This window comes from Osmerus mordax, chromosome 26 (genome assembly GCF_038355195.1).
Source record: "Osmerus mordax isolate fOsmMor3 chromosome 26, fOsmMor3.pri, whole genome shotgun sequence".
Classification (NCBI taxonomy): domain Eukaryota; kingdom Metazoa; phylum Chordata; class Actinopteri; order Osmeriformes; family Osmeridae; genus Osmerus; species Osmerus mordax.
In genome coordinates, this window is record NC_090075.1 from 1,657,058 (window position 1) to 1,680,964 (window position 23,907).

At 51.8% G+C, this 23,907-nt stretch overlaps 1 protein-coding gene across 1 annotated transcript in view; it reads right to left on the reverse strand.

Annotated features, from left to right (window-relative positions):
- Window positions 1-2,134: 2,134 nt before the first annotated feature.
- LOC136935761 (voltage-dependent R-type calcium channel subunit alpha-1E) overlaps window positions 2,135-23,907 on the reverse strand; it is a 72,393-nt gene continuing 50,620 nt past the window's right edge. Inside the window, 30 exon segments of the mRNA XM_067229428.1 lie at window positions 2,135-2,716; window positions 2,846-3,024; window positions 3,257-3,398; window positions 3,539-3,700; window positions 3,887-4,058; window positions 4,286-4,392; window positions 4,669-4,769; window positions 5,114-5,221; window positions 5,400-5,505; window positions 6,545-6,641; window positions 8,724-8,851; window positions 9,239-9,410; window positions 9,517-9,608; window positions 9,711-9,776; window positions 9,970-10,089; window positions 10,257-10,318; window positions 10,321-10,336; window positions 10,520-10,630; window positions 11,643-11,807; window positions 13,597-13,798; window positions 13,908-14,045; window positions 14,385-14,545; window positions 15,629-15,725; window positions 16,317-16,328; window positions 16,613-16,719; window positions 17,065-17,124; window positions 18,278-18,407; window positions 18,615-18,726; window positions 18,973-19,205; window positions 19,706-20,632. Coding sequence (XP_067085529.1) covers window positions 2,135-2,716; window positions 2,846-3,024; window positions 3,257-3,398; window positions 3,539-3,700; window positions 3,887-4,058; window positions 4,286-4,392; window positions 4,669-4,769; window positions 5,114-5,221; window positions 5,400-5,505; window positions 6,545-6,641; window positions 8,724-8,851; window positions 9,239-9,410; window positions 9,517-9,608; window positions 9,711-9,776; window positions 9,970-10,089; window positions 10,257-10,318; window positions 10,321-10,336; window positions 10,520-10,630; window positions 11,643-11,807; window positions 13,597-13,798; window positions 13,908-14,045; window positions 14,385-14,545; window positions 15,629-15,725; window positions 16,317-16,328; window positions 16,613-16,719; window positions 17,065-17,124; window positions 18,278-18,407; window positions 18,615-18,726; window positions 18,973-19,205; window positions 19,706-20,632 — 4,867 coding nt within the window.

The following is a 23,907-nucleotide window of genomic DNA, read 5'->3' on the forward strand; positions in this document are numbered from 1 at the left end:
TTTGATAAAAACGAGGATATTTCATTTTTTAATGGTTGTTGACACAGGTCTGCAAACACTCTTTTTGTCAGTTATAAACAGGCATATAGATCAAAATACAGTAGAAACTGTGCAATAAGTTAAAGACATGTATTTTATTTATACATTATATACTACATATACACACCAGAGAACCTCTGTCCCATGTTTGACAAAGCTGAGAGTCCGTACCAAACAGACAAGTTCACATTTCCGACACATTTTGTCCTATTTCACATTTCAGAAAACATGTCAAACGAAACAATTTCACAACACAGCACGTGATCTAGAAGTACACTCTTTTCTTTTTTTTGTGGGAACCCTTCATGGTTAATAAAGATGAGTATATGTTTGTAGAAACGTATCGAGCGGTAAAGGATACTCTGTCAATTTGGTTTGGTGGAGTTTTCAACATCTGTTCTTCTTCTGAGAGAACGTAGAGATAGAAAAAGTTGAGAAGATGACAGAGGAATGTTGACGGAGCATTCTTCACTTCCTAGACAGGCAAGTTTCACCTTCATCACCGTGGTAATCATCATCATCATCATCATCAAAACAATCTGACTAATCAACATGGTCAGTACCGTCTTCATCACCATCACAGTTATAATCATCATCCTCAGTGCTTCCCCTAGGGTTACTGCTTTGAGGGGGGGGGGGGCAGAAATGACATGCCGTTGTGTAAATAAGATAAATAACATAAGAACTATTCCAGGGGGGGCGGGGGGTGGCATTGGGGGGGGCGAGGCGCCCCCCTAATATAATGGTAGGGGAAACACTGATCCTCATCATTCAGCTACAGACGCAGAGCTGGAATACTGTGAACACAAAAAAAACTGACAGAGCAACTGTGTTTCCGAGTTACACGGTAATCGACAAAACAACAAAACGTAAATAAACCATGGCTCTACCTCTGAGGAATTTGCATCACATTGTGTACCAAGGTCCGTTTTTTTAAAATTTCGATTCATTGTTAGAACACGGAGATGGTAGCTCACCTAGAGACACCCTTGGTTCTATGTACAGGAAAATGGCTTTAGAAGACCTTCTGTTGTAGCATTCAGGAGCGCCTCTCTCTCTCTCTCGCACACGAGACGATTTCGCTGTGGAGAGTGGTCATGTCAGCGTCATGACTACACCTCCGTTCAGTTCCTGCTGCCTCCTGTTTCTCCGTCCAGAGAGGAGCTACTGCACAGGGGGTCCACAACTCTGCCGCCGGTTTTGTCAAGACTTGTGTTTTTTCTCTCTCCTGTAATCCTCTTGTGTGTTAAGGACACAGGAACTGAGGAAGGTTGGTTCACGTGTGGTTGAGTGACCCGCAGGTCAACATGACACTGCAGAAAAACTGCAGATTGCAGAGATTTGGCAGCCATTATGAAACACACATCAAATCACGTCTCCAACCTCTCAGAAGCTCGACTTTGTATCTGAAGAGGTGAGGATCTAGACCCTGCCTCTCAGTGCTCTGAAGCAGTCTCTCATGAGAGCGGTCTGTTTCGGATCTTGAAACAGTACACACCAGTCCCTATGTCTTCAAGATCTAACAAAGAATCAAAAAAAACTGAGAATGACCCTGATCATGGAGGGAGACGAAAACACAGAATTCATATCTCCCTCCTCCCCCTATGTGCTACATCATGTCAAGCTATACACGTCTGTGCCAACTATCCTGCTCAGTCAAAGTCAAAACACGTTTGGCACTTAGTATTCTTGGAGTGTGCTCCCTACGTTACTACGGTGTTCATCTGGACGGGGCAGACATGCATGTCTGACACACACACAGGTACACGAACGCTCGGTACACACCCTGAGAGGGTACCCTTAATGCAGACCAGGAAGAAATAGCTAATTTTCCTCCCTCTTCCTCCTCTTCTTCCTCCTCCTCCCCCCCCCCCCCCTCCTCCTTCTCTCCACCTCCTCCTCCCCCCCCATCTCCTTCTCCTACTCCTCCTCCTCACCTCTCCCCCCTCCTCCTTCTCTCCCCCTCCTCCTCCCCCCTCTCCCCCCTCCTCCTTCTCTCCCCCTCCTCCTCCCCCCTCCTCCTCCCCCTCCCCCCTCTCCCCCCTCCTCCTTCTCTCCCCCTCCCCCTCCCCCCTCTCCCCCCCTCCTCCTCCTCCTAACAACGATCATCCTCGTCCGTGTCGCTGTGCAGCTCACAGGCCGCCACCGAGCCGGCCTGCCCCAGACGCTTCCGGAAGTGACCGTTGGGTACCTGCCAGGTGTGTCTGAGCTGGGGGGCGGAGCTTATGGCGTTGGCCCGCCCCAGGCTGGTCGCCATGGCGGCCTCGAAGGTGAGCGTGTCCTGCAGGGCGGCCGCGGCGGCGGCTTCGCCGGGGAAGTCCTCATGCAGCGCCAGGTACGGCTCCGAGATGTAGCGGAGCGGGGAGGAATGGGCGACCCCTGACCCCTGACCCAGCCCTGACCCCTGACCCAGCCCTGACCCCATCACCGCCACAGCCGGGCCCGGGGCAGGGGAGGCCATGGGGCCCCCTCCGTCCTCCCCCGTCCAGGCTGGCTCCACAGCGGCCCCCCCCGGGGGCTCCTGCAGGGGGGCGGGGGGAGACGGGGGCGCTCGGCAGAGCAGTGGGGAGTAGGAGATGTGGGGGCGGGGCCTGGAAGGCGTCTGGGGCAGCTGGCGACGCCCACGAGGGGTGCCGGACTCAGAACTGGAATGGGCGGGGCTACCCGAGGCATTGGCCTGCAAGAAAACACAGCACAGAAGAGATGCATCTACAGGCCGCTGCCAATCAATGGGTTTCCAAAACCCCGGGTGTAGAACACAGTGACATGTCTAGATGCTGCAGGTGGAGGTACGAGCCACACCCACCTGTCTGTGGACCGGCCGCGTGCCCCCCTCGCTGGGCGAGTGGGACGGCCTCCTCTCTTCTGATTGGTCCTGGCTGCGCTCCTCTGAGTTGCAGCGCGACACTTCAGGAGACAGCAGGTGGCGCCGTTCTTTGGAACGTCCGCGCTCCATGCCCGGCTCCCTGTGATTGGCTCGGGCACCTGGGGGGGACAGGGGGGGGGCAGTAGGGAATGGTTGGATGAGGGATGAGGGTTCCAGCAGGAGGGAGACAAGTGCTGTGAGCAGGTATCTGTACAGGTGATCAGATAGACGGGGTTAGGTGGAAGGCAGGTGAGGGAGACGAATGGATGAGTGATTGTTTGGCCTCTTTAGCTCATCTGGTATGTGTGTGTGTGTGATAGAGTTTCCTCTGTGTGTGTGTGTGTGACTGACCCCTGTAGTTCTTCTGCCTGGGTCTGTAGGTGTTGTCGGGGCTGACCCACTGCAGGGAGTGCTCGTCCTGCCACAGCCCGTTCACACACTGATCTCCAATAGTGGAGAAGGATCGCTTCATCATCTTACTGTCACTCCCCGCCTGCACGCACACACACACACACGCACACACACACGCACACACACACACATGCATGTTAAAGAGAGAGCAAGACAAGTCCAGGACTTAACTCAGGGAGACACACAGCACTGGGGCCAGGAGAACTCCTATGTCTGCGGTACCTGAGGGTCCAGCCTGGGCATGGAGGAGGCTCTGATGGAGGCTGTCCGGCCCCCGGGGCCCCCAGGGCCCCCAGGGCCCCCGGGGCCCCCAGGGCCCCCAGGGCCGCTGTCCTGCCTGCTGGACTGGTGCTGCACACGACTGTACTGCTTCACCTCAGGCACCTGGAGGGGAGGGGGGGGGGGGGGGGGGGTGGAGGAGGGGAGGGGGATAGTGTGCACAGCCTCACGGTCTACATCCTGTAGCCACGTGTGTCTTTTTGTGTGTGGAGTAGACTAGTAATAGTTGAGGTAGTATGTGTGTGTGTGTGAGTGTGTGTGTGTGTGTGAGGTACATCCGGTGGTTCTCACCAGCGTGTGCAGGTGGTGGTGGTGTGTGTGGGGGTGGTGGTAGTGGTGGTAGTTGCCGTGGAGGTGGTAGTCCTCCTGGTCGTGCTCCAGAGCGTGGTGGGGGTGGGAGGGGGGCTGCAGGAACATCTCCTGGGGAGAGACGGGACTCAGGGCCACAAAGCCTCCTCTGGTCCTGATAAGAAACAGCAGAGGAGGGCATGACGTCTGGGGCTTGCACACACACACACACACAGACAGACGTGTGCCACATACACACACACACAGCCACCTCCCCTTGACACACACACACACACACACACACATATAGCCACCTCCCCTTGACACACACACACACACAGCCACCTCCCCTTGACACACACACACACACACACAGACCCGAGGCCTCGAGGTAAGACCTACAGGGTCGAGCTGGCACTGTGTGTGAGGAAGGGCAGGGCCTTGGCACTGCACAGGATGTCCATAGGCAGGGAGGAGGCGTCCATTCGCTGGAACATGGGGGCGTGTTTCTGCAGAGGAGAAGGAGGCGGAGTCAGGCACTAAGCTGTGAGAGGTCCAGACTGTCTGAGCAGCCCACACCATTCATCTTCATCTTTCAGGTCACACAACCCCATCCAGAACAAGCTACTGTGAAATGTTCCCCTCTAAGGTCTACGTAGATCCCCAGATTGGTTAGGGTTCAAATTAAAAGGGTTAGACCTCAAAATGGTTCTAACTAGACGATCATCCCCTTCAATAACGTCTTCCTTTCGCAGGTACCTTACGTGAGAGTCAGGTGGTCCTACCTGTTCCTCCAGTTGCTGCCTCAGTTTCTTGGCCTTGCTCTGCTTGTAGTAGTCCATGATCATCATGGCTGCATAGATCTTTCCTATGGTCATGTCACTGGCTGAAGGGCAGATTAGGCACGTGTTGACATTTGACTCATTTAGCAGAAACTTTTATCCAAAGCGACATATACAAATGGCGCGTGTGGACAGTACAGCAGAAGATCACAAGTGCGTCGGTTAAACAGTGTTTCGGTGGTCAAGGGACTGTCTGTGTGTACCAGGCTCAGTGTTACGTCACCTTTGTGGATGATGTCATGCTGCTGTCATGCAGGTGCTGTGTCGTGCTACGTCACCTTTGTGGATGATGTCATGCTGCTGTCATGCAGGTGCTGTGTCGTGCTACGTCACCTTTGTGGATGATGTCATGCTGCTGTCATGCAGGTGCTGTGTCATGCTACGTCACCTTTGTGGATGGGGACGAGGAGGTCGAGGTTCTTCTGAGAGAGGTGTGGCCAGATCACACTGATCTCCTTCTGCAGGTCGATGTCCATCTGACCCCGGTCCTCCCCTCCTACACACACACACACACGTGGTCCCAAACACAGTGTATCTGTTAGCATGCTAGCGTGTGTTAGCCTGTTAGCATGCTAGCGTGTGTTAGCCTGTTAGCATGCTAGCGTGTGTTAGCCTGTTAGCAAAGTTGTTAGTGTGTCGTTGGTGTATGTTAGCGTGGTCTGGCACTGGCTAACCTCGGGCGATCTTGACCTCCAGGGCGGTCCGTATCAGAGCCATGAGGGTGGAGGTGAAATGGACCGACATCTCCTCATCCACGGGCATGTTCATGAGCACCAGCCTCTGGACATGGGGAGGAGGAGGTGGGGATGGGGTGGGGGTGAGAGAGGGCCGTCAGATACCAACACAGAGCAGCTTGCCTGTATTTCTGTCTTTCTGTCACAGAGTTCTAAGGAAGTTTCTAAGTATTAAATGCACGCGATGACTTTCAACCACAGTGGTCTTTGTTTTGTCACTAATGTTCTGAAGTCTTACTGTAGCATCTAATGCTAGGGACATCTTCGATCCTCGAACACGTTTTAACTATCTTAACCTCAGTAGTCCTGAGAAGTTATTACTAACCCTATATATCCTGACTGGACACCTAGGAACCTTCACAAAGACACTCAAACATCACACCATGCAGCAGGGAGGGCATGCAGGTGACACATACACACACACGATAAATAACTATTGAGGAAGTGCGCACACACACACACACACACAGGGCCAGGGTAGGGCAGAGGGCACATGCTGACTGGAGGAATCCCCAGCCAAGGTGGTTAGGGTTAGGGGTGACCCTCTTCATCACGGCTCCACCAGACAGATGTCATATACGTCCTGTCAGCTGTCTGAACCAGACTCACTAAGGCCCCGCTGACCTCCACAAACATCGCTCATTTTACATGTCTCATCTGGTCAGATCTGTGCCGAGATGCAAAGCGATACAGAAAGCAAAACCAGGATGCACGATGTGTACTTGGTCCTTGCTGGCCAATAGCCAATAAAACACCTTGACACAACAGTGGCCAGATCTAAGACAGTTTTACAAGCAACACAATTAGGAACCAAGAACAGCAGCCATTGTAACACGTGAACTTATGATAGTACAGATCATCCAGAATAAACAGAGATAGACATGTTAGTTTTGCTAGAAGCCATAGTGTTGGCTGTACTAGGTACTGAGTCTGCTTTGACTTTAGTGCCTTTGATGTCTGTCTGTCTGTCTGTCTTGGTTAAAAGTACAGTGTCTACCTGCCTGCCTGCCTGTCTGTCTGTCTGTCTGTCTGTCTGTCTGTCTGCCTCTCTCTCTGAGGTGAGGTATGAGTCTACCAGTCTCTACCTTATATGCCAGTTTGGAGGGGCATTTCCTTCCCAGGCCTAGAGGTGGCGACATGTTGCTCAGCATCTCATACATGTCAGTGTAATGTATACGACCACTGAGGGGGAGGAGCCATGAGGATGAAGATGAAGGGTCCGGGAGAGGAGGAGGAGGAGGAGGAGGAGGGAGAGAAGGAGGGAGAGGAGGAGGGAGAGGAGGAGGAGGAGGAGGAGGAGAGAAGGAGGGAGAGGAGGAGGAGGGAGAGGGAGAGGAGGAGGGAGGAGGAGGAGGGAGAGGAGGAGGGAGAGGAGGGAGAGAAGGAGGGAGAGGAAGGAGGAGGGAGAGAAGGAGGGAGAGGAGGAGGAGGGAGAGGGAGAGGAGGAGGGAGAGGAGGAGGAGGAGGAGGGAGAGAAGGAGGGAGAGGAGGAGGGAGAGGGAGAGGAGGACGAGGAGGAGGAGGGAGAGGAGGAGGGAGAGGAGGAGGAGGAGAGGGAGAGGAGAGGAGGAGGAGGAGGGAGAGGAGGAGGGAGAGGGAGAGGAGGAGGAGGAGGAGGAGGAGAGGAGGAGGAGAGGAGGAGGATCAGACAGATCAGGAAGGGTATTCCAAGGAGTGACGGAGCGAGGGAGCAGGGGACGGAAAAAAGAAAGATGGAGGAAAAAGCAGGAAAAGAGAAGGGAAGAGATATCAGATGAGAGGGTTAGTCCATGTCATCACACAGACAGAAGATAACAGGAGAGAGACACAGTCAGGTCGTCACCGTTCTATGCTGCCTGAGCATAGAAACCTGCAAGAGGGGGAAATCCTGAGAGAAGGAAGTCAACCAAGGACATAACGTGGGAGGCGGAGTCAGTGGATCGGGTAGGTACTTACCAGTGTGTGTGTGTGAGAGGGTGTGTGTGAGGGTGTGTGAGGGTGTGTGGAGTGTGTGTTTTGAGGGTTGTGTGAGTGTGTGTTTGAGGGTGTGTGAGTGTGTGTGTGTGTGTGAGGGTGTGTGAGGGTGTGTGGAAGGTGTGTGTGTGTGTGTGTGTGTGTGTGTGTGTGAGAGGGTGTGTGTGAGGGTGTGTGAGGGTGTGTGAATGTGTGTGTGAGGGTGTGTGTGTGTGTGTGTGTGGGCACCCGATCCAGCAGGTACTGAAACACGGCATCCCATGATGCATCAGCCGGTGTTTCCGAGTTCCAAAAGTTCCCTGTCTCTGCATGTCAAGGGTGCACTTGATTCGATCTCGTTCAGGTCTGATGCACATGGGACCGCCTGTGTCTCTGTACCCAGACTCCACCTCCCAGTCATTCATTGGCCCGGAAGGAAGGAAAACAGCGCCCCCTGCAGGTCGGGGGTGGTGAGGGCGGGTGGGGGGACAGCTGGTGGAGGAGGGGAGTGGGGGCGGGGGGGGTTCCACAGGAAGTTGAGGAAGGGCAGGAACAGGAAGAGGGTGGGTGGGTGGGAGGTGAAGTGGGGGAAACCAAACCTTGCAGGCCACCCTGTAGGGGCAGTTCTTCCCAAAGCCCAGGGGAGGTGAGATAGTACGCACTACTTTGTACATCTCTTTATAGTGTTATCCTCCACTGGGGAGGAACATACAGCAGGGGGTTAGTCGTCGACGTAGCACGACAGCATTAGTCATCAACAGCAGTTATCAACGTGAGGTTATGAAGACAAGTTGGAGATTGAGCAGTGCTGGGGGGAACCAGAGAAAGAGTTGAGGAATAAACCTGTAGAGACAGAGTTAGAGACACAGGGGGCAGCATCGAGTCAACTTTGCACTTTACAAATCTGGTATGATGTTTTGTCGTTTGTCGTTACAGAAGCAGTAACGTATGTGGTTAGACTAGCCGGTCTCACAAACATGGTTTAAAAAGATGTCTTATTCTCTCAACTCCCATGGTCCAATCTGTATTAGCTTCCGTGTGTGTGCCCAGTATGTGTGTACCTATATATACAGTACATGTGTGTGACCAGTATGTGTGTACCTATATACAATACATGTGTGTGACCAGTATGTGTGTACCTATATACAATACATGTGTGACCTTGTTTTGACTCACCAGGCAGCACAATACATGTGTGACCTTGTTTTGACTCACCAGGCAGCACAATACATGTGTGACCTTGTTTTGACTCACCAGGCAGCACAATACATGTGTGACCTTGTTTTGACTCACCAGGCAGCACAATACATGTGTGACCTTGTTTTGACTCACCAGGCAGCCTTGTCGTACTCTCCCCAGATCCTGACAAACTCATCCAGGTGATGCGGACCAAGGATGGATGAATCTCTGGTCAGATACTCAAAGTTGTCCATGATCACCGCTACGAACAGGTTCAGCATCTGGACACGCAGGGAGACAGAGAGAGAGGAGAGAGAGACAGAGAGAGAGACAGAGAGAGGAGAGAGAGACAGACAGAGAAAGACAGAGAAAGACAGAGAGAGAGAGACAGAGAGAGAGAGACAGAGAGAGGAGAGACAGAGAGAGAGACAGAGAGAGAGACAGAGAGAGAGGAGAGAGAGAGAGACAAAAGAGAGACAGAGAGCAGAGAGAGACAGAGAGACAAAAGAGAGACAGAGAGCAGAGAGAGACAGAGAGACAAAAGAGAGACAGAGAGCAGAGAAGATGAGTGTATAAATGCATACAGTAAAAAAAGTGATATTACATTAAATTCCAGTAGAAAAAAAAAACAGTTTTTGAAGTGTAATTCGAGCCTGTTCCTCTGGTACCAGAAATGAGCTGAAGAAGATGAAGGAGACAAAGTAGAAGTAGGCGAAGTCCGTCCCACAGACTGCCCCCTCCAGGTCGGAGGTCAGGACAGCGATGGAGGAGTCCCGCTCACACCTCTGACCCCCCAGGCACGACAGCATGATCTCCTGCCACGACTCCCCCGTAGCACTCCTGTACGTACACACACACACACACACACAGACAGGAGGTCCGACTAATAAACAGATCTGTCTGGATGATAATCGAAGATCGATTAAGGACTCTGTGACGATCTTACCTGAAGAGGAGCATCAGAGCTCCAAAGAAAGTCTTGAAGTTGTTGTGCTGGTTAATGTGGGTCTCCTCGTTCAGTTTGATGTTCCCAAACACCTGACACACACACACACACACACATGACAGGAACGTAACTGGGAGGAAGGAATTACCAACGTGTGGGTGTGAAGATGAAGCCCGGTTTGTCGTCTTCCACACCTGCATGCCGATGATGGCGTAGATGAAGAAGAGCATGGCGATCAGGAGACACACGTAGGGCAGGGCCTGGAGCACAAAGCCTTCAGTCAGCAACACACACACCCTCCACATCCCTACTGTGTGCGTGTGTGAACGCATGTGTGTGTGTGTGTGAACGCGTGTGTGTGCGTGCGCTTCTCTGTCTCTGTGAGTGTGTGTGTTGATCCTTAAACAGCTGGACGAGGATCCAGAGTGTGTGTTTACGTGTGTGTGTGTGTACCTTGAAGGACTGTACGAAGGTCCACAGCAGGATCCTGATGGTGTAGCCCTGTCGGAGCAGCTTGATGAGACGAGCCGCCCGGAACAACTTGAGGAAGCTCATGTTGAACGTGTCGATGGACTTAGGACAGAGAGAGGACAGAGAGAGGACAGAGAGAGGACAGAGAGAGGACAGAGAGAGGACAGAGAGAGTACAGAGAGAGGACAGAGAGAGGACAGGCTCAGGGCTCAGACAGGCTGGAGGATTTGGTTTATCAACCTTGTGTGAGAGAATATCGTTAAATTTACCTGCAAGTCCACCACTATCTCGGTAATGCTGCCCAAAACAGTGATGAAGTCAAATATGTTCAGGTGTCTCGAAAGTAGTTCTGTGATACAAAACGCACACACACACACATGCTAGCCAGTGGATTTTCACAGCACTGCACAAACTTCATGTAGAGTATCAACAAGTATTTTCAATTGAATTCTAATCAAACACACACATCCAATTGTTACTGTTATTATTATTATTATTTAATAGTTTGGTGGTTTTAAGCCCTTCTCCTCACCAGGAAGCCAAAGGCCATGATCTTGAGGACACACTCCACAGAGAACAGCACGGTAAAGGCCGTGTTCAGGTGCTTCAGCACCGCCTCGTACACTGGAGGGGCGGAGTAATACTGCAACACACGGGAGAGACCGACACCAGGATGACCAGAACTACTTTTTAGAAGACTGTCACGCTCCAAGGCGTGTAAAGGCTAGGAGTGTGAAGCGGGACAAATACCAGGGTGGCGGCAAGAGGACTAGCTGACTCACACACCTGAGGGATCCGATGATGGTTGGACTTCCTGTTTATAGACGGTTATATAGATGAGACTTCCTGTATATAAATGGCGTCCTGATGGCTGTGCCATCGGTTTCTGGAGATGAATGGCTAGGCCAGAGGCTATAAAGAGAGCTATTCCTCTGACAGCAGGAGGAAGGCGCTAATGAGGTCATATTAAATACTAGCCGCTGGATACAGATCAATATTTAATAACGGCTGAGTCACCATCTCTCCACCCCCAACCCTCCACCCCTCTCCACCCACCCATCCATCTGTCTCCTGGCTCTGCTGTCTCTCCACCTTCAAGAAAAGGCTCGAGACGCACTTGTTCCGGGAGTACTACGGTACTTAGGAATGGTTCGCTTGACCCGATGTTAGTTTCCTCAAGGATCACAATGACTCTTGCTTAGAGAGTTGCTGTGATATATTGTTTTTATTATTGTTGCTTGCTTTTTTCCACAGGTACACTTGCACTTATAGCGGTTCATGTTTTTTAATTGTAACTTGTTTAACTACATGCTCTTATGGTTCTTCCCTTTGGCACTTACTTTGGTTGTTCACAATGTGTGCTTAATGTTTTGGCTACTCGCGATGTTTTTTGGCTATCTTGTTGTTATGATCAGTGACCTATGCACTTTGTAAAGCTCTCTCTTGGAAGTCGCTTTGGATAAAAGCGTCTGCTAAATGAATAAATGTAAATGTAAATGTAAAGGCCAGGTCGGAGAATCAGCCAGTGTTCTGGACGAAAGGGGTAAAAGACGAGACCATTTTGAGGACAGAAAATGTCATATGTCTACCCTCCCCCTCCTCCCCCCCTCCTCCCCCCCCCCTCCTCCCCTCCCCTCCTGCCTCCTCCCCCTCACCTTCATCATCAGGACCACAGTGTTGAGGGCGATCATGGCCAGTACAGTGTACTCGAAAGAAGGCGAAACCACAAAGTGCCAGAGCCGGTACTGGAAGGTGTGCCGGTTCTGGGGCATGTAGCGGGTCAGGGGCTTGGCACTGATGGCAAAGTCTATACACGCACGCTGGGAGAGAGGGAGAGAGGGAGAGGGGGAGGGAGGGAGGGGGAGAGAGGGAGAGAGGGAGGGGGAGAGAGGGAGAGAGGGAGAGAGGGAGGGGGAGAGAGGGAGAGGGAGAGGGAGAGGGAGAGGGGGAGAGGGAGAGGGGGAGGGAGAGGGGGAGAGAGGGAGAGGGAGAGGGAGAGAGGGAGGGGGAGAGAGGGAGAGGGAGAAGGAGAAGGAGAGGAGGAGGGGGAGAGAGGGAGAGTGGGAGAGGGAGAGGGAGAGAGGGAGAGGGAGAGAGGGAGAGGGAGAGAGAGGGAGAGCGGGAGAGGGAGAGAGGGAGGGGGAGAGAGGGAGAGGGAGAAGGAGAGGGGGAGGGGGAGGGGGAGAGAGGGAGGGAGGGGAGAGGGAGAGAGGGAGAGGGGAGGGAGGGGGGGGGAGGGGGAGAGGGAGAGGGAGAGGGAGAGGGGGAGGGGGAGGGGGAGGGGGAGGGGGAGGGGGGAGGGGGAGAGGGAGAGAGAACAAAAGGAAGAATATATATTCTGTTATGCTTCAGAAAATTGCTTGCTGGTCTTCTTCGAGTCTGACAAAAGGCCTTCGATCTGTTTTCTCTACAACAACTGTCTACCTACAAGGTTTTCTCCAAGTGGGTCTGAACACAGAAGCCCAAGCACTAAACACTTTGTTTTGACAACAGCACTGTTTCACTGTCAAAGTTTTAAGAGATGAGAATAAGTCAATATAAGTCTTCAGTTCCAGCTGAGGTGTTAGAGAGAGAGAGACACAGAGAGAGAGAGAGAGAGGGAGAGAGATAGAGGGGGCGAGAGAGAGAGAGAGAGAGAGAGAGAGAGAGAGAGAGAGAGAGAGAGAGAGAGAGAGAGAGAGAGAGAGAGAGAGAGAGGAACCACAAGCCAGACACTCTTCCCATAATTGTGTGGATTCCCACATGTCCTGCTGGGAAAGTAAACCCACAGGTCAATATTGGCGGAGGGATCCCTGAGTAAAGAGGCCGGACTCAAACCCGCTCCTGTTCCACTGTACCAGTCACATGTGATGGAGACTTAGTGACTTATACTGTGTATCTACTGGGAGTTCCCGTGTGTGTCTCTGTGTGAGTCAGAGACAGAGAGACTGTGTGTGTTTTCGTGTATGTGTGTATCTTGCTCTATCTTTCTCTCTCTACGTCCTGCTCTCCAGTCTGCTGTGAGGTGGTGGTGCTGCCCGTCCCAGGCCCAGGCTCAGGCACCCAGGCCCAGGCCCAGGCCCCCAGGCCCCCAGGCCCCCAGGCCCAGGCTCAGGCCCCCAGGCTCAGGCCCCCAGGCTCAGGCCCCCAGGCCCAGGCCCAGGCACCCAGGCCCCCAGGCTCAGGCCCCCAGGCCCAGGCCCAGGCACCCAGGCCCCCAGGCCCCCAGGCCCAGGCCCAGGCCCAGGCCCAGGCCCCCAGGCCCAGGCCCCCAGGCCCAGGCCCCCAGGCCCCCAGGCCCCCAGGCCCAGGCCCCCAGGCCCAGGCCCCCAGGCCCCCAGGCCCAGGCCCCCAGGCCCCCAGGCTCAGGCCCCCAGGCCCCCAGGCCCCCAGGCCCCCAGGCCCCCAGGCCCCCAGGCCCAGGGCCCCAGGCCAGGTCATTATGGAGCGTTCCATTTTAGCAGCAGCAGTTGAAACTCCTCGCTGCTCCTCTGGAAGGCTGCGTCGTGGAAAACGTTGATGCTCCGTTGGTTTAACCTTGGGTAAATATGACTCATGTGCTGTGGGTGCGTGTGTGTGTGTAGTCTTGTGCGTGTGTGTGTGGTCTTGTGTGTGTGTTTGTCAGATCACCTCGTTCTTCTCCAGGCTGCACTCCTCCATCATCTTGTCTCCCTGCTCCTGGAAGGTGATGATGATGAGGGCCACGAAGATGTTGACGAAGAAGAAGGGGAACACCACAAAGTAGATGACGTAGAAGATGGACATCTCCATCCTGTTCCCCCGGCTGGGGCCCCTGTCCTCCTCCGTCACGTCCACTGAGTGCTGCAGGACCCTGGACACACACACACGCACACACACAGGGCCCAAAGTTATCAGCGGCGCCCCTGGTAACCTCGGAGGGGGTCACGCTATTCCAGAAGGCTCCGTGCCGCGTGACTCACTGCGGCCAGCCCTCTCCCGTGGACACGGTGAACAGGGTGAGCAGGGCCCACACCACGTTGTCGTAGTGGAACTCATGCCTCTTCCAGTCCCGCCTCTTCACCTCCTTCTTGTCCTTCCCGTAGTCGATGTAGAAACCCCTAAAGGAGGCGAGGAGAGAGGGAGGAGAGGGAGGAGAGGAGGAGGAGAGAGGGAGGAGAGGTAGGAGAGGAGGAGGAGAGGGAGGAGAGAGGGGGATGGGAGGGAGAAGGAGGATGGAGGGAGGACATGGAGGTGTATTGAGGAAAGAGGAGGAGGAGAGAAGGAGGTTGGAGACGGGAAAGGAGAAAGGGAGGAAGAGAGAGAAGAGGAGGGGAGAGATAGAACAGGAGTGAGGAGCAGAAATCTAACATCAACCCTGCAGGACAACTGTTCCTTGAGAAGAACATGCTGAACGAGGTTCTCCGTAGTGGAGAAGAGAGGTGCAGAGCGCCACCTACTGGCAGTCCTTCTCAGTGTCCATGGAGCCGTCGGTGCAGTAGAAGAACTTCCCCTTGAAGAGCTGCACGGCGATGACTGCGAAGATGAACATGAAGAGCTTGTAGACGATGAGGATGTTGAAGACGTTTTTGAGCGAGGTGACCACACAGTCAAACACGGCCTGGAGGAGAGGGGGGGAGGAGAGGGGGGGAGGAGAGGGGGGGAGGAGAGTGGAGGGGGAGGAGAGGGGGGGGAGGAGAGGGGGGGAGGAGAGTGGAGGGGGAGACAATCAAGAGGCACGAGTGTGGTAGAGGGAGGGAGGGAACACAGAGAGTGGGAGAGAAAGTGAAAATGGGGACACTGTCTGTGTGAAAATAAAACGTGTTGTCATTGTGGTCTCCGTTTCCTGTGGGATGTAAACCAGACGAACTCAGCAGAGACAACAGCAACATGAGCAGTCCTGCTCGCTTACGAGAAACCAGACACACAGCTGGACTGATTCCAGCCTTAACTTACACCTCATATAATATCTAATCCTTTTGTCTTCTCTGTTATTTTTTTCTCTCTTTTTCTCCCTCTATTCTTCTCTTGCTATATCTGCCTCTTTCTCCCCCCCCCCCCTCCTCCTCCTCATCTTAATTTCTCTCCTCTTCTTCAACAACTCCACTCAGTTTGGGTTTGGTTGTTCGCTCTCTGTTTCCCCAGCAGGCAGGTGAGAGAGGAAGGTGTGAGGTCTGTTTCCCCAGCAGGCAGATGAGAGAGGAAGGTGTGTCTATCTGTCTATCCAGGTGTCCACCTCGTCAGCCTGCCTGCGCTCTTTTCGCTTCCCTGAGGGGGACTTCCTGTCTGGGGGACAGGCAGAGGAGGACTTCCTGTCTGGGGGACAGGCAGAGGAGGACTTCCTGTCTGGGGGACAGGCAGAGGAGAACTTCCTGTCTGGGGACAGGCAGAGGAGGACTTCCTGTCTGGGGGACAGGCAGAGAAGGACTTCCTGTCTGGGGACAGGCAGAGGAGGACTTCCTGTCTGGGGACAGGCAGAGGAGGACTTCCTGTCTGGGGACAGGCAGAGGAAGACCACTCTGTGTTTCCCATACACTGATTTATTTGTGGCGGCGTGCCACAATAAAAAATGGAACGCCACAAATGTATTGACTATTCTTTTTATTGTTTTTTAAATAATTTTTTTATTCAGGCTGCTCAATTTCAAATGGTGAAATTCAGATCCCAAAAATTCCACACGCAAAAAAGGGGTCATGTTTGTTACCTTGAGCTTGGGGAGCCTCTTGATGGTCTTGAGGGGTCTGAGGACACGCAGAACTCTCAGAGACTTGATGGTCTTGATGTCACGACCTTTGTTGTTCCTGCAGAGGAGAGAAGCACAGACATGTCATCAAGACACACACACCACACACACACACACACCACACACACACACACACACCAGACGCACACACACCAGACACACACACACCACACACACACACCAGACACACACACACCAGACACACACACACCAGACACACACACACACCAGACACACACACACCAGACACACACACACCAGACACACACACACCAGACACACACACACACACACACACACCAGACGCACACACACCAGACACACACACACCACACACACACACCAGACACACACACACCAGACACACACACACCAGACACACACCAGACAAACACACACCACACACACACACACACACCAGACACCCACACCAGACACACACACACCAGACACACACACACACCAGACACACAAACCAAACATATATGTCAACACAGACCCACTCACAGGCAGTGAGATTGAAAGAGAGAGAGAGAGAGAGAGAGAGAGAGAGAGGGACTGGGAGACAGAGAGAAGCATTTTGAGAGAGAAGGAGAGAGATGAGGGAGTGAGATAGAGAGAGAGAGGGGGTGTGTAAGTGTTTATTTACCCCAACACATTGCTGCCAGGGTGGTATAAGCCACCGGATCAAAGAAAGAGAGACAGAAAAAGAACAACATGTTCATGAAAGAGAAACAATGACATAACGTGCCAGATATATAAGAATAGCTCTGTAAAAACGTCTGACACACATTTTCATGAAATCAATTAGATAAGTAAAATTCCAGTGTGTGTGAAATATAACGTCAGTGTTCCCTGCCCTCCACCCCCCCCCTCCCCCCTGCCCTCCCTCCCCCCCTCCCCTCCCCCCCTCCCCCCCCTCCCCACTCCAGCCACATGACTCACGTTAGGGCGAAGGCCACCAGCGCTCCGATTACGACAACAAAGTCTAGAACGTTCCACAGGTCTCGGAAGTAGGAGCCGTCATGTAGGATCAGACCCTGGTCGATCATCTGTAAACCCACACCAAGGGAGAGGAGGGAAAGGTGGAGAGAAAGGGACTGTGATAACTCACATAGTACTATACCTATCCAGACCAGAAGGCTTTCAAAAATCTAATACTTTAGTGTTGGCTTGGTTGGGTGAGGCTAGAGTAAATCATTGGATACTGGTTTCAAACAATGAAGCATAGACACTGTAGAAAATATTCCAGAAAATATTTTGCCCCAGTGTAGGAGCACACTCTTTATTTCTTTCAGGATGTGTAACGTAATATATGTATTTAGTGGATGAATATAAAGTTTCAAACATCATAAATGGAATGTGTGTTCTTTGTAACTTTTAGTTTTTTAACTCGCCTTTATTATCATCTCGAAGGTGAAGACTCCCGTGAAAACGTAGTCGAAATACCGCAGGACCTTTTAGAGTAGGGTGAGAACCCAGTTATTAGATATTAGTAGAGAATACACATCGGTGAAGACAGACAAAGAAAGAGAGAGAGAATATATGAGAAAAAAGAAAGGATATGTGAGAGAGAATTAAAGAGAGAGAAAAATAGATTAGAAACAGAAAATATGTTAGAGAATAAAAGGCAGAGAGAGAGAAAGAGATGGACAAAGAAAGAGAAAGAGAGGGAGAATAAAGCTCCAATGTCAACGTGAAGAAAGACAGACCGAATCGCTTAAAGGAGACCAATTTACGTATCTCTCATGGTGACATTGATTACAGAGATACACAGCCGTCTCTCTCTCCCTTCTCTCTCTCTCTCTCTCTCTCTCTCTCTCTCTCTCCTCTCTCTCTATCTCTATCTCTCCTCTCTCTCTGTCTCTCTCCTCTCTCTCTCTCTTCTCTCCTTTTCTCAGATTGTGGTTGTGTTTTATGATGAGCAGAGTCCTTGAGCAGACATAAGCATGAAGAAATTAGCCTGACACACTATCAAACAGACCCAGTACATATTCCTGTCTCTGCTTCCCCCTTTTTCAGCCTCATGGACCCCCGCCAGGACTCTGTGGGGATCCATCACTAGGTAATTAAAGGGAGTGTTTAATTTAGCAGTGGTGCAGCTGTGCAACTATTGGAGAGCAGACAGATACGAGGCCCTTGGCACATATTCCGAGTGATTGGACTAACACTGTAGGGTTGTTATAATGACATACACAGTCGTGGGATTAATATGAGGATTGGTGTAATATCTCGGATAGAAATAGATGAGGATGGTAAGACATGCATGTGTCCACACATACACACACAAACACACCTACACACATTCACACAAACACACATGCACACAAAAACACCAGCTTCAAACGCTATTTTTTCTGAGTCTGGTGTGGGCACTACCCCAACTCAGGCAGTGGTTAACCTCTGATTTAATGTCAGCTTTTGAGGAAAGATGGTTGCCTAGGCAGGGGAAGTGGTTGACATTTTAAAGAGTAGTAACAGGGGGTAGATTGCTGGGATTGCCTTTGTCAGGTCTCTGAAGGCCTCGAACAGAAATGGTCTTTCTTCATAGTACAAAGGCACACGCACACACACACACACACACACGCACACACACACGTACACACACACCTTGTTCCAGTCAGAACTGGTGGCCACAGGGTCCTCAGCGGCCAGGGCGATGCTGCTGGCAGCGATGACCAGCAGGATACACATCTCAAAGTAGCGCAGGTTCACCACGTAATGACAAACCCGCCGCACACTGGCACACAGGAAATGACATCGTTGAGAAGGAAGTGAGAACAGCAGATTAGGAGATGAACTGCTTTCAGTGCAGGAGATGCAAATGAAGAAGAAATAAATGCTGTAAAAAAAGCTTTCAATTGATTTAATTTTAGTTGTCAAACTTAGCATCACAGCCCTTCCTTTGTGTCAGTGTGTTGGTTCCAGGATTCTGGTTCTGACTCACGGGTTGCCAGGTTTGAAGATGAACATGCTGTCTGGGGTCACCGGGATTTCTGGATCGGCCCGCTCCTCGTCCTCCTTCTCTGGCTCGGATGCCTCGGCATCCTTAAAGGGACCTGCGGCCCAAAAATGTGCGTGTGTGCGTGTGTGTGTGTGAGATGAGGTATTTCTAGTCGTGATATCGGTTTAAATACCTCAGCAGAGCGCCATGAGTGACTAACGATAACCCAAGTGTACATAGTGGCATATATACTGCGGTATATACAAAGTATAACCAAAGACTACATAGTGGCATATATACTGTGGTATATACAAAGTATAACCAAATAATCTATTGTTCTTCTACTGTGTCTCTACTGTACCTTTGATTGTTGTCAGCTCCAGACAGGGTTGGGTGTTCGGCACCTCTATGACAACGCTCGAACTCAGGGGGAGGGGCTTGTCCTGGTTTTCCCCCGCTGTTGCCACGACGACATCACCCGGACAGCCTTCAGGGATCTCCCCCGCGGGGGGCGGAGTCAGCTGCAAGGTGGGCGGGTCTGAGCGGAGAGGCTCCTCCCTGTTGGGTTCCCCAGGTTGTGTGCGGCCTCCCTGTCTGCAGGCACACAGACAGACAGGTAGGCAGGCAGACAGACAGACAGACAGGTAGGCAGACAGACAGACAGACAGGTAGGCAGACAGACAGATAGACAGGTAGGCAGACAGACAGGTGGACAGACAGGCAGGCAGACAGACAAGCAGACATGCAGACAGACAGACATGCAGGCAGGCATACAGACAGGCAGACAGACAAATAGACAGATAAAAAACTGATTGACAACATTCCATGATGAAAGTTTCCAAAGTTTCCAAAGTCAAATACTCAGTATTAGTGTATTATTTTACTTTTAAAACCACACACAGTAAAGTTACCAACAGCACTGCTACAGCAGATTATCAGATCTCACAAAGTCAGGATCAGAATGAATACTTGGGGAGCCACATCCTTATTATATACCAATCTGCTGAAGTGACAGCTAGATGACTTGGATGGTGAACATCACTCCCTGTATCTGTGTCTCCCTGTTGTGGTGCAGTCAGCATTCTGTGTCTTACCCTCTCTCCTCCCTGGTCCCTCCACACTGACCAGCCTCGCTCTCTATCTCCCTCCTCCTCTCCTTCTCCTCCTCTTCAGGACTCCTCCTCCTCTCTTTCTCGTCCTCTTCAGGACTCCTCCTCCTCTCCCTGCTCCTGGAGCGACTGAGTGAGCGGCTCTCCTCCCCGGGAGACGACGATTCACCCCTAACCTCGGCCTGGGGGTCGTTGCCGCGGCGACGCGTCCTCCTGCCCCTGCCCCTCCCGCCCGCGTCCGGGGTCAGCGAGTCGCCGTTAGGAGGGGGGCGGAACTTCCTCACGGCCCTCTGTCTCCTCTCGCCGTTCAGCCTCCCGCTGAGAGGGTGGAGGTGACTGGGGAGAGCCTCGGGGAGGGGGTCCGAGTCCGGGGGCCCTGGGAGGGCCACGGGGGGCTCCGGCGGAGGAAGGTCCACCGGTCCTGGAGGCTCCGGCACCAGGGCCAGAATGGGGGCGTCCAGGATGCCCACAGACAGCGAGGGCTCTAGGGGCATGTCCATGGGCATGGGCGGGTCCTGCTGGGGCGCGTCGGTCTTAGCTGACGGAGCGTCGGCTCCTGTGGGGGTGCGAGAGGCCGTGCGCTGCAGGGGGAGGGCGACGGGGAGGGGCTGTCCCGTGGCATCGGTGGCGTCGGAGGGGGGCGCGTCCTGTTCCTCGCTGGGGCAGGTGTAGAGGATCTCCCTGCTGGACATCTGACGGTGTCGCCTCAGCTGACTGGTGCGCTGCTCCCACACCGACATGGTCATCCTCCTCCTCCTCTCCCTCCTGGACATGAAAGAGTTAGAGGGGTTGAGGGGCGGCAGGGCCACCCCGTCCAGCAGGCCCCCTGGGGGTTCCTCCAGGGAATAGGCTGGCCGGCTGCGGTGGATGGCTCGCTTCCTGTACAGGTAAGGCCGTCTTCTCCGGCTTCCCCTGGGAGAGACAGACAGACAGGGATGGTCAGGACGCCCTGACAGACAGGCAGACATGTTCAGATACGCAGACAGACAGGACTTCTACATACGTGCATCGTATCACTGCTAGTCCATCAGAGCAGGAGCGAAGGATTAAGATACATGATGTCGTAACTATCATGGAAACTACTTGTTGTTATTTTAGCATATGTTGTTTCATGCTAATCTTTTTCTAAGAAAACAGGTATCTCAGGGCTAAAACACTGCTTAGAGAAGTGTTGGAGTGTTTAAACTTCAACTAGGGCAAGCTGGCATTCAGAATACAATTCTTATCATTTTTCAACTTTTCAAGTTTTCAGCTAGTTTCTGTTTTCCATTGTGCAAATGTCTGTGAAATGAAAACTTGTGAATAAAACATAATTGAGCATTTTTAAGCACAATTCAGTGGAGTGGGACTCGGGTGGATGTTTAAAAGATTGATAAACAAGATAGGACATGTATTCACTCAGTGGGTACGACGGCAAAAAAAAAAATACAATAATTTATTGGATCGATGAAAATGTCATGTGAACAAAACAAGTGGAATAGAACTGGGAGATAGTACAGACAGCCATAACAAAATGAGAAAATGCAGAGGAAACCACTAGAATCGGAGGAACAAAGTCAAAACAGATCTTAGGAGCTAAAGCGAAGGAGGGTAAGAGAAATGTGCGGTAGGCAATTAAAAATGACAGGAGAGAGATGTCGCAAGGTTTGGAGGACAGAGATAGACAGAGAGTGTAGAGATAGAGCGAGAGGTAACAGAACAGACACAGAGATAGAGCTAGAGGTGACAGAACAGACACAGATATAGAGCTAGAGGTGACAGAACAGACACAGTTGTTTACTTACGTGTGTGTAACTCTCGTGTGGTCCGTAATCAATGATCAGTCGGTTTAAAACAAGACATTAGTGCTTTCGTGAGCAGAGACAGAACAGGCCGGGAGACACACACCAGACACACACGGGAGTTTAACCTCACAAACCCGTGAACGCTTCTCTCACGGTAACAAGTGAAGCTGGTCTAATGTGTGTGCATCATGGGACATGTACATCATGTATGCAACTGTATTTTTTTTACTGACATTGCTGGTTCAATGCCTCTCAACAGATAATATTATTATCAAAAAACGAACACTGTCTCTCCCACCTCCCTCCAGTCGTACAATCTATTTAAAGAAATTGCGGAAAGATACAGTCTTCTCATGACTCAGCCTAATCTCCGGCAACCTAAACCCTCTTGTTTGGGTCCAATATTTCACAGGGTGTCATGAAAACTGGAGGACGCGAGCATCTTGGTGTGTGTCTCCAGTCGGCGCCAAGCAGCACATTTGACAAACAGGATGACAGACAGCAGTATTAGAACGGTCAGGAGAACAACATTAATGACAACAGGTGTAAACCACACAGATAGGAATATTCCAGAGAGCTGTAGGGAGATGTTTCGGACGTTCACAGAGAGAAAGCTGGAGCATGTCACAGGTATAAAACACAGAGAGAGAGAGAGAGAGAGAGAGGGAGGGAGGGTCTCCTCAAACAGGAACAGAGACAGACATCGTACGGTAGCTTTCAGATGGAGCAAGCATTCCAGCTAGCATCTCTGAGACGGTTTCTTAGAGTTAGCGTCTGTGGAGACATTCTGACCGGTCATGCTGATAGGTGGACACAGGAAAAGCGTGACCGGGGTCAAAGTTCAAATACGCAGCGGGGTCGGAAACTTCCTGTTAGAGTAGCATGCACAGGGGAAGAAGAGAAACGCCACACCCCCTGACACATGCTGTCCGGCGACGCCCCTAATCTGTGGGACTGCAGCATGTTCACCGAGGATGAGTTTGTTTTCTTCCATTGGTCATGCCAGTCAGACACATGCAAGACTTTCCAAAGGCCGGGGCAGGATCAGGAGACTTGCTTCATGCTTGAATCCTCACCATCGAAAAGTCACTAGTGGGATAAACATCTAAAGTCTCTCTCTAAAAACAGACCCATTAAAACACTGGTCTAGTGACTCTACGCAACCGTGAGATGGACAGACTACAGACAGACAGACCCTCTGCTCTCTCCAGACCCCTGCACCTCTCCTTCAAGCAAGTCAGACCAGTACAGAGATTCACCAAAGACCACAGCTCCTCATCCCAAAGCTGCTCCCTGGGTATATTACCCACATTACAGACAACCAAGACCCTTCTTCCAGAGATCACTGGCCAGCTGCCCCCAGGTACATCTTCAAGTTAATTGGAGATCTAGTATCAGTGTTGGGGTGTGTGTAGGGGGTGGAGCTTCCTGAGAGCGGGTGGAGCTTCCTGAGAGGGGGTGGAGCTTCCTGAGAGTGGGTGGAGCTTCCTGAGAGGGGGTGGAGCTTCCTGAGAGGGGGTGTGGCTCCTGGCATCTTGCAGCGCAGCATCCAGGACATCAGTGTGGTGTCATTGTGTTCCCGTCATGCCCCATGCAATGTGCTGTGCTCCTTGTCACCACGTGCACACCCTCATGCATGCACGTGCACGTACCACCACGTGCACACCCTCATGCATGCACGTGCACTTACCACCACGTGCACATTCCCTACGTGCGCTTTCCGGCGGTGCAGGAAAATGTAGTGGGCTCTTGTGAAATTCATTATATGTTTGGTCCTTATGGCAACAACAGCATATCATTTTCCCATTGTAACTCATTTTAAGACATTTTCATGTCTTGAATTCTGAGAATTAGAGTAAACTTTACTCAAAACTTTTTTTTCCCCATCAAGTGGCAAGCTGCAAGTACATAAAAAGCTTCCCTGAAACTTGCTAATTGTATACTTGACTCCCAACAGATATGAAAGCTACCAAAACCACTTATGGGACAGTCAGGATCCCTCCAGCACCGCAGTGCACTCAAACACAACGTTATTAATTTGGACACCAGCGATGCTGTCTCCATGACGACCGCATAAATGCACTGGGTAGCCTTCCGGTAGTCATGGTGAACAGAGTTCAATATAGAACAAACCGACTAAGAGGCCCACCGGCAAGAATCTATCAATACCCTACAAATGAGATGATTATAGACTCATGCTAGCAGCAGCGATGTGGTCAGCCAGGGAATCGAACCTATGCGTCTACACATTATCTACCCTCAGACCAAGAGGATCGCCTCAACGACCAAAAACAGTATTTAGGTTTCATTTGCAGTCTCAACAGGGCTGCGTCGTTCCACAGCACTCAGCTATGGAGCCTGGCCTTGGAGGTGCAAAACTCCCCTCCCATGTAAACAGTACAG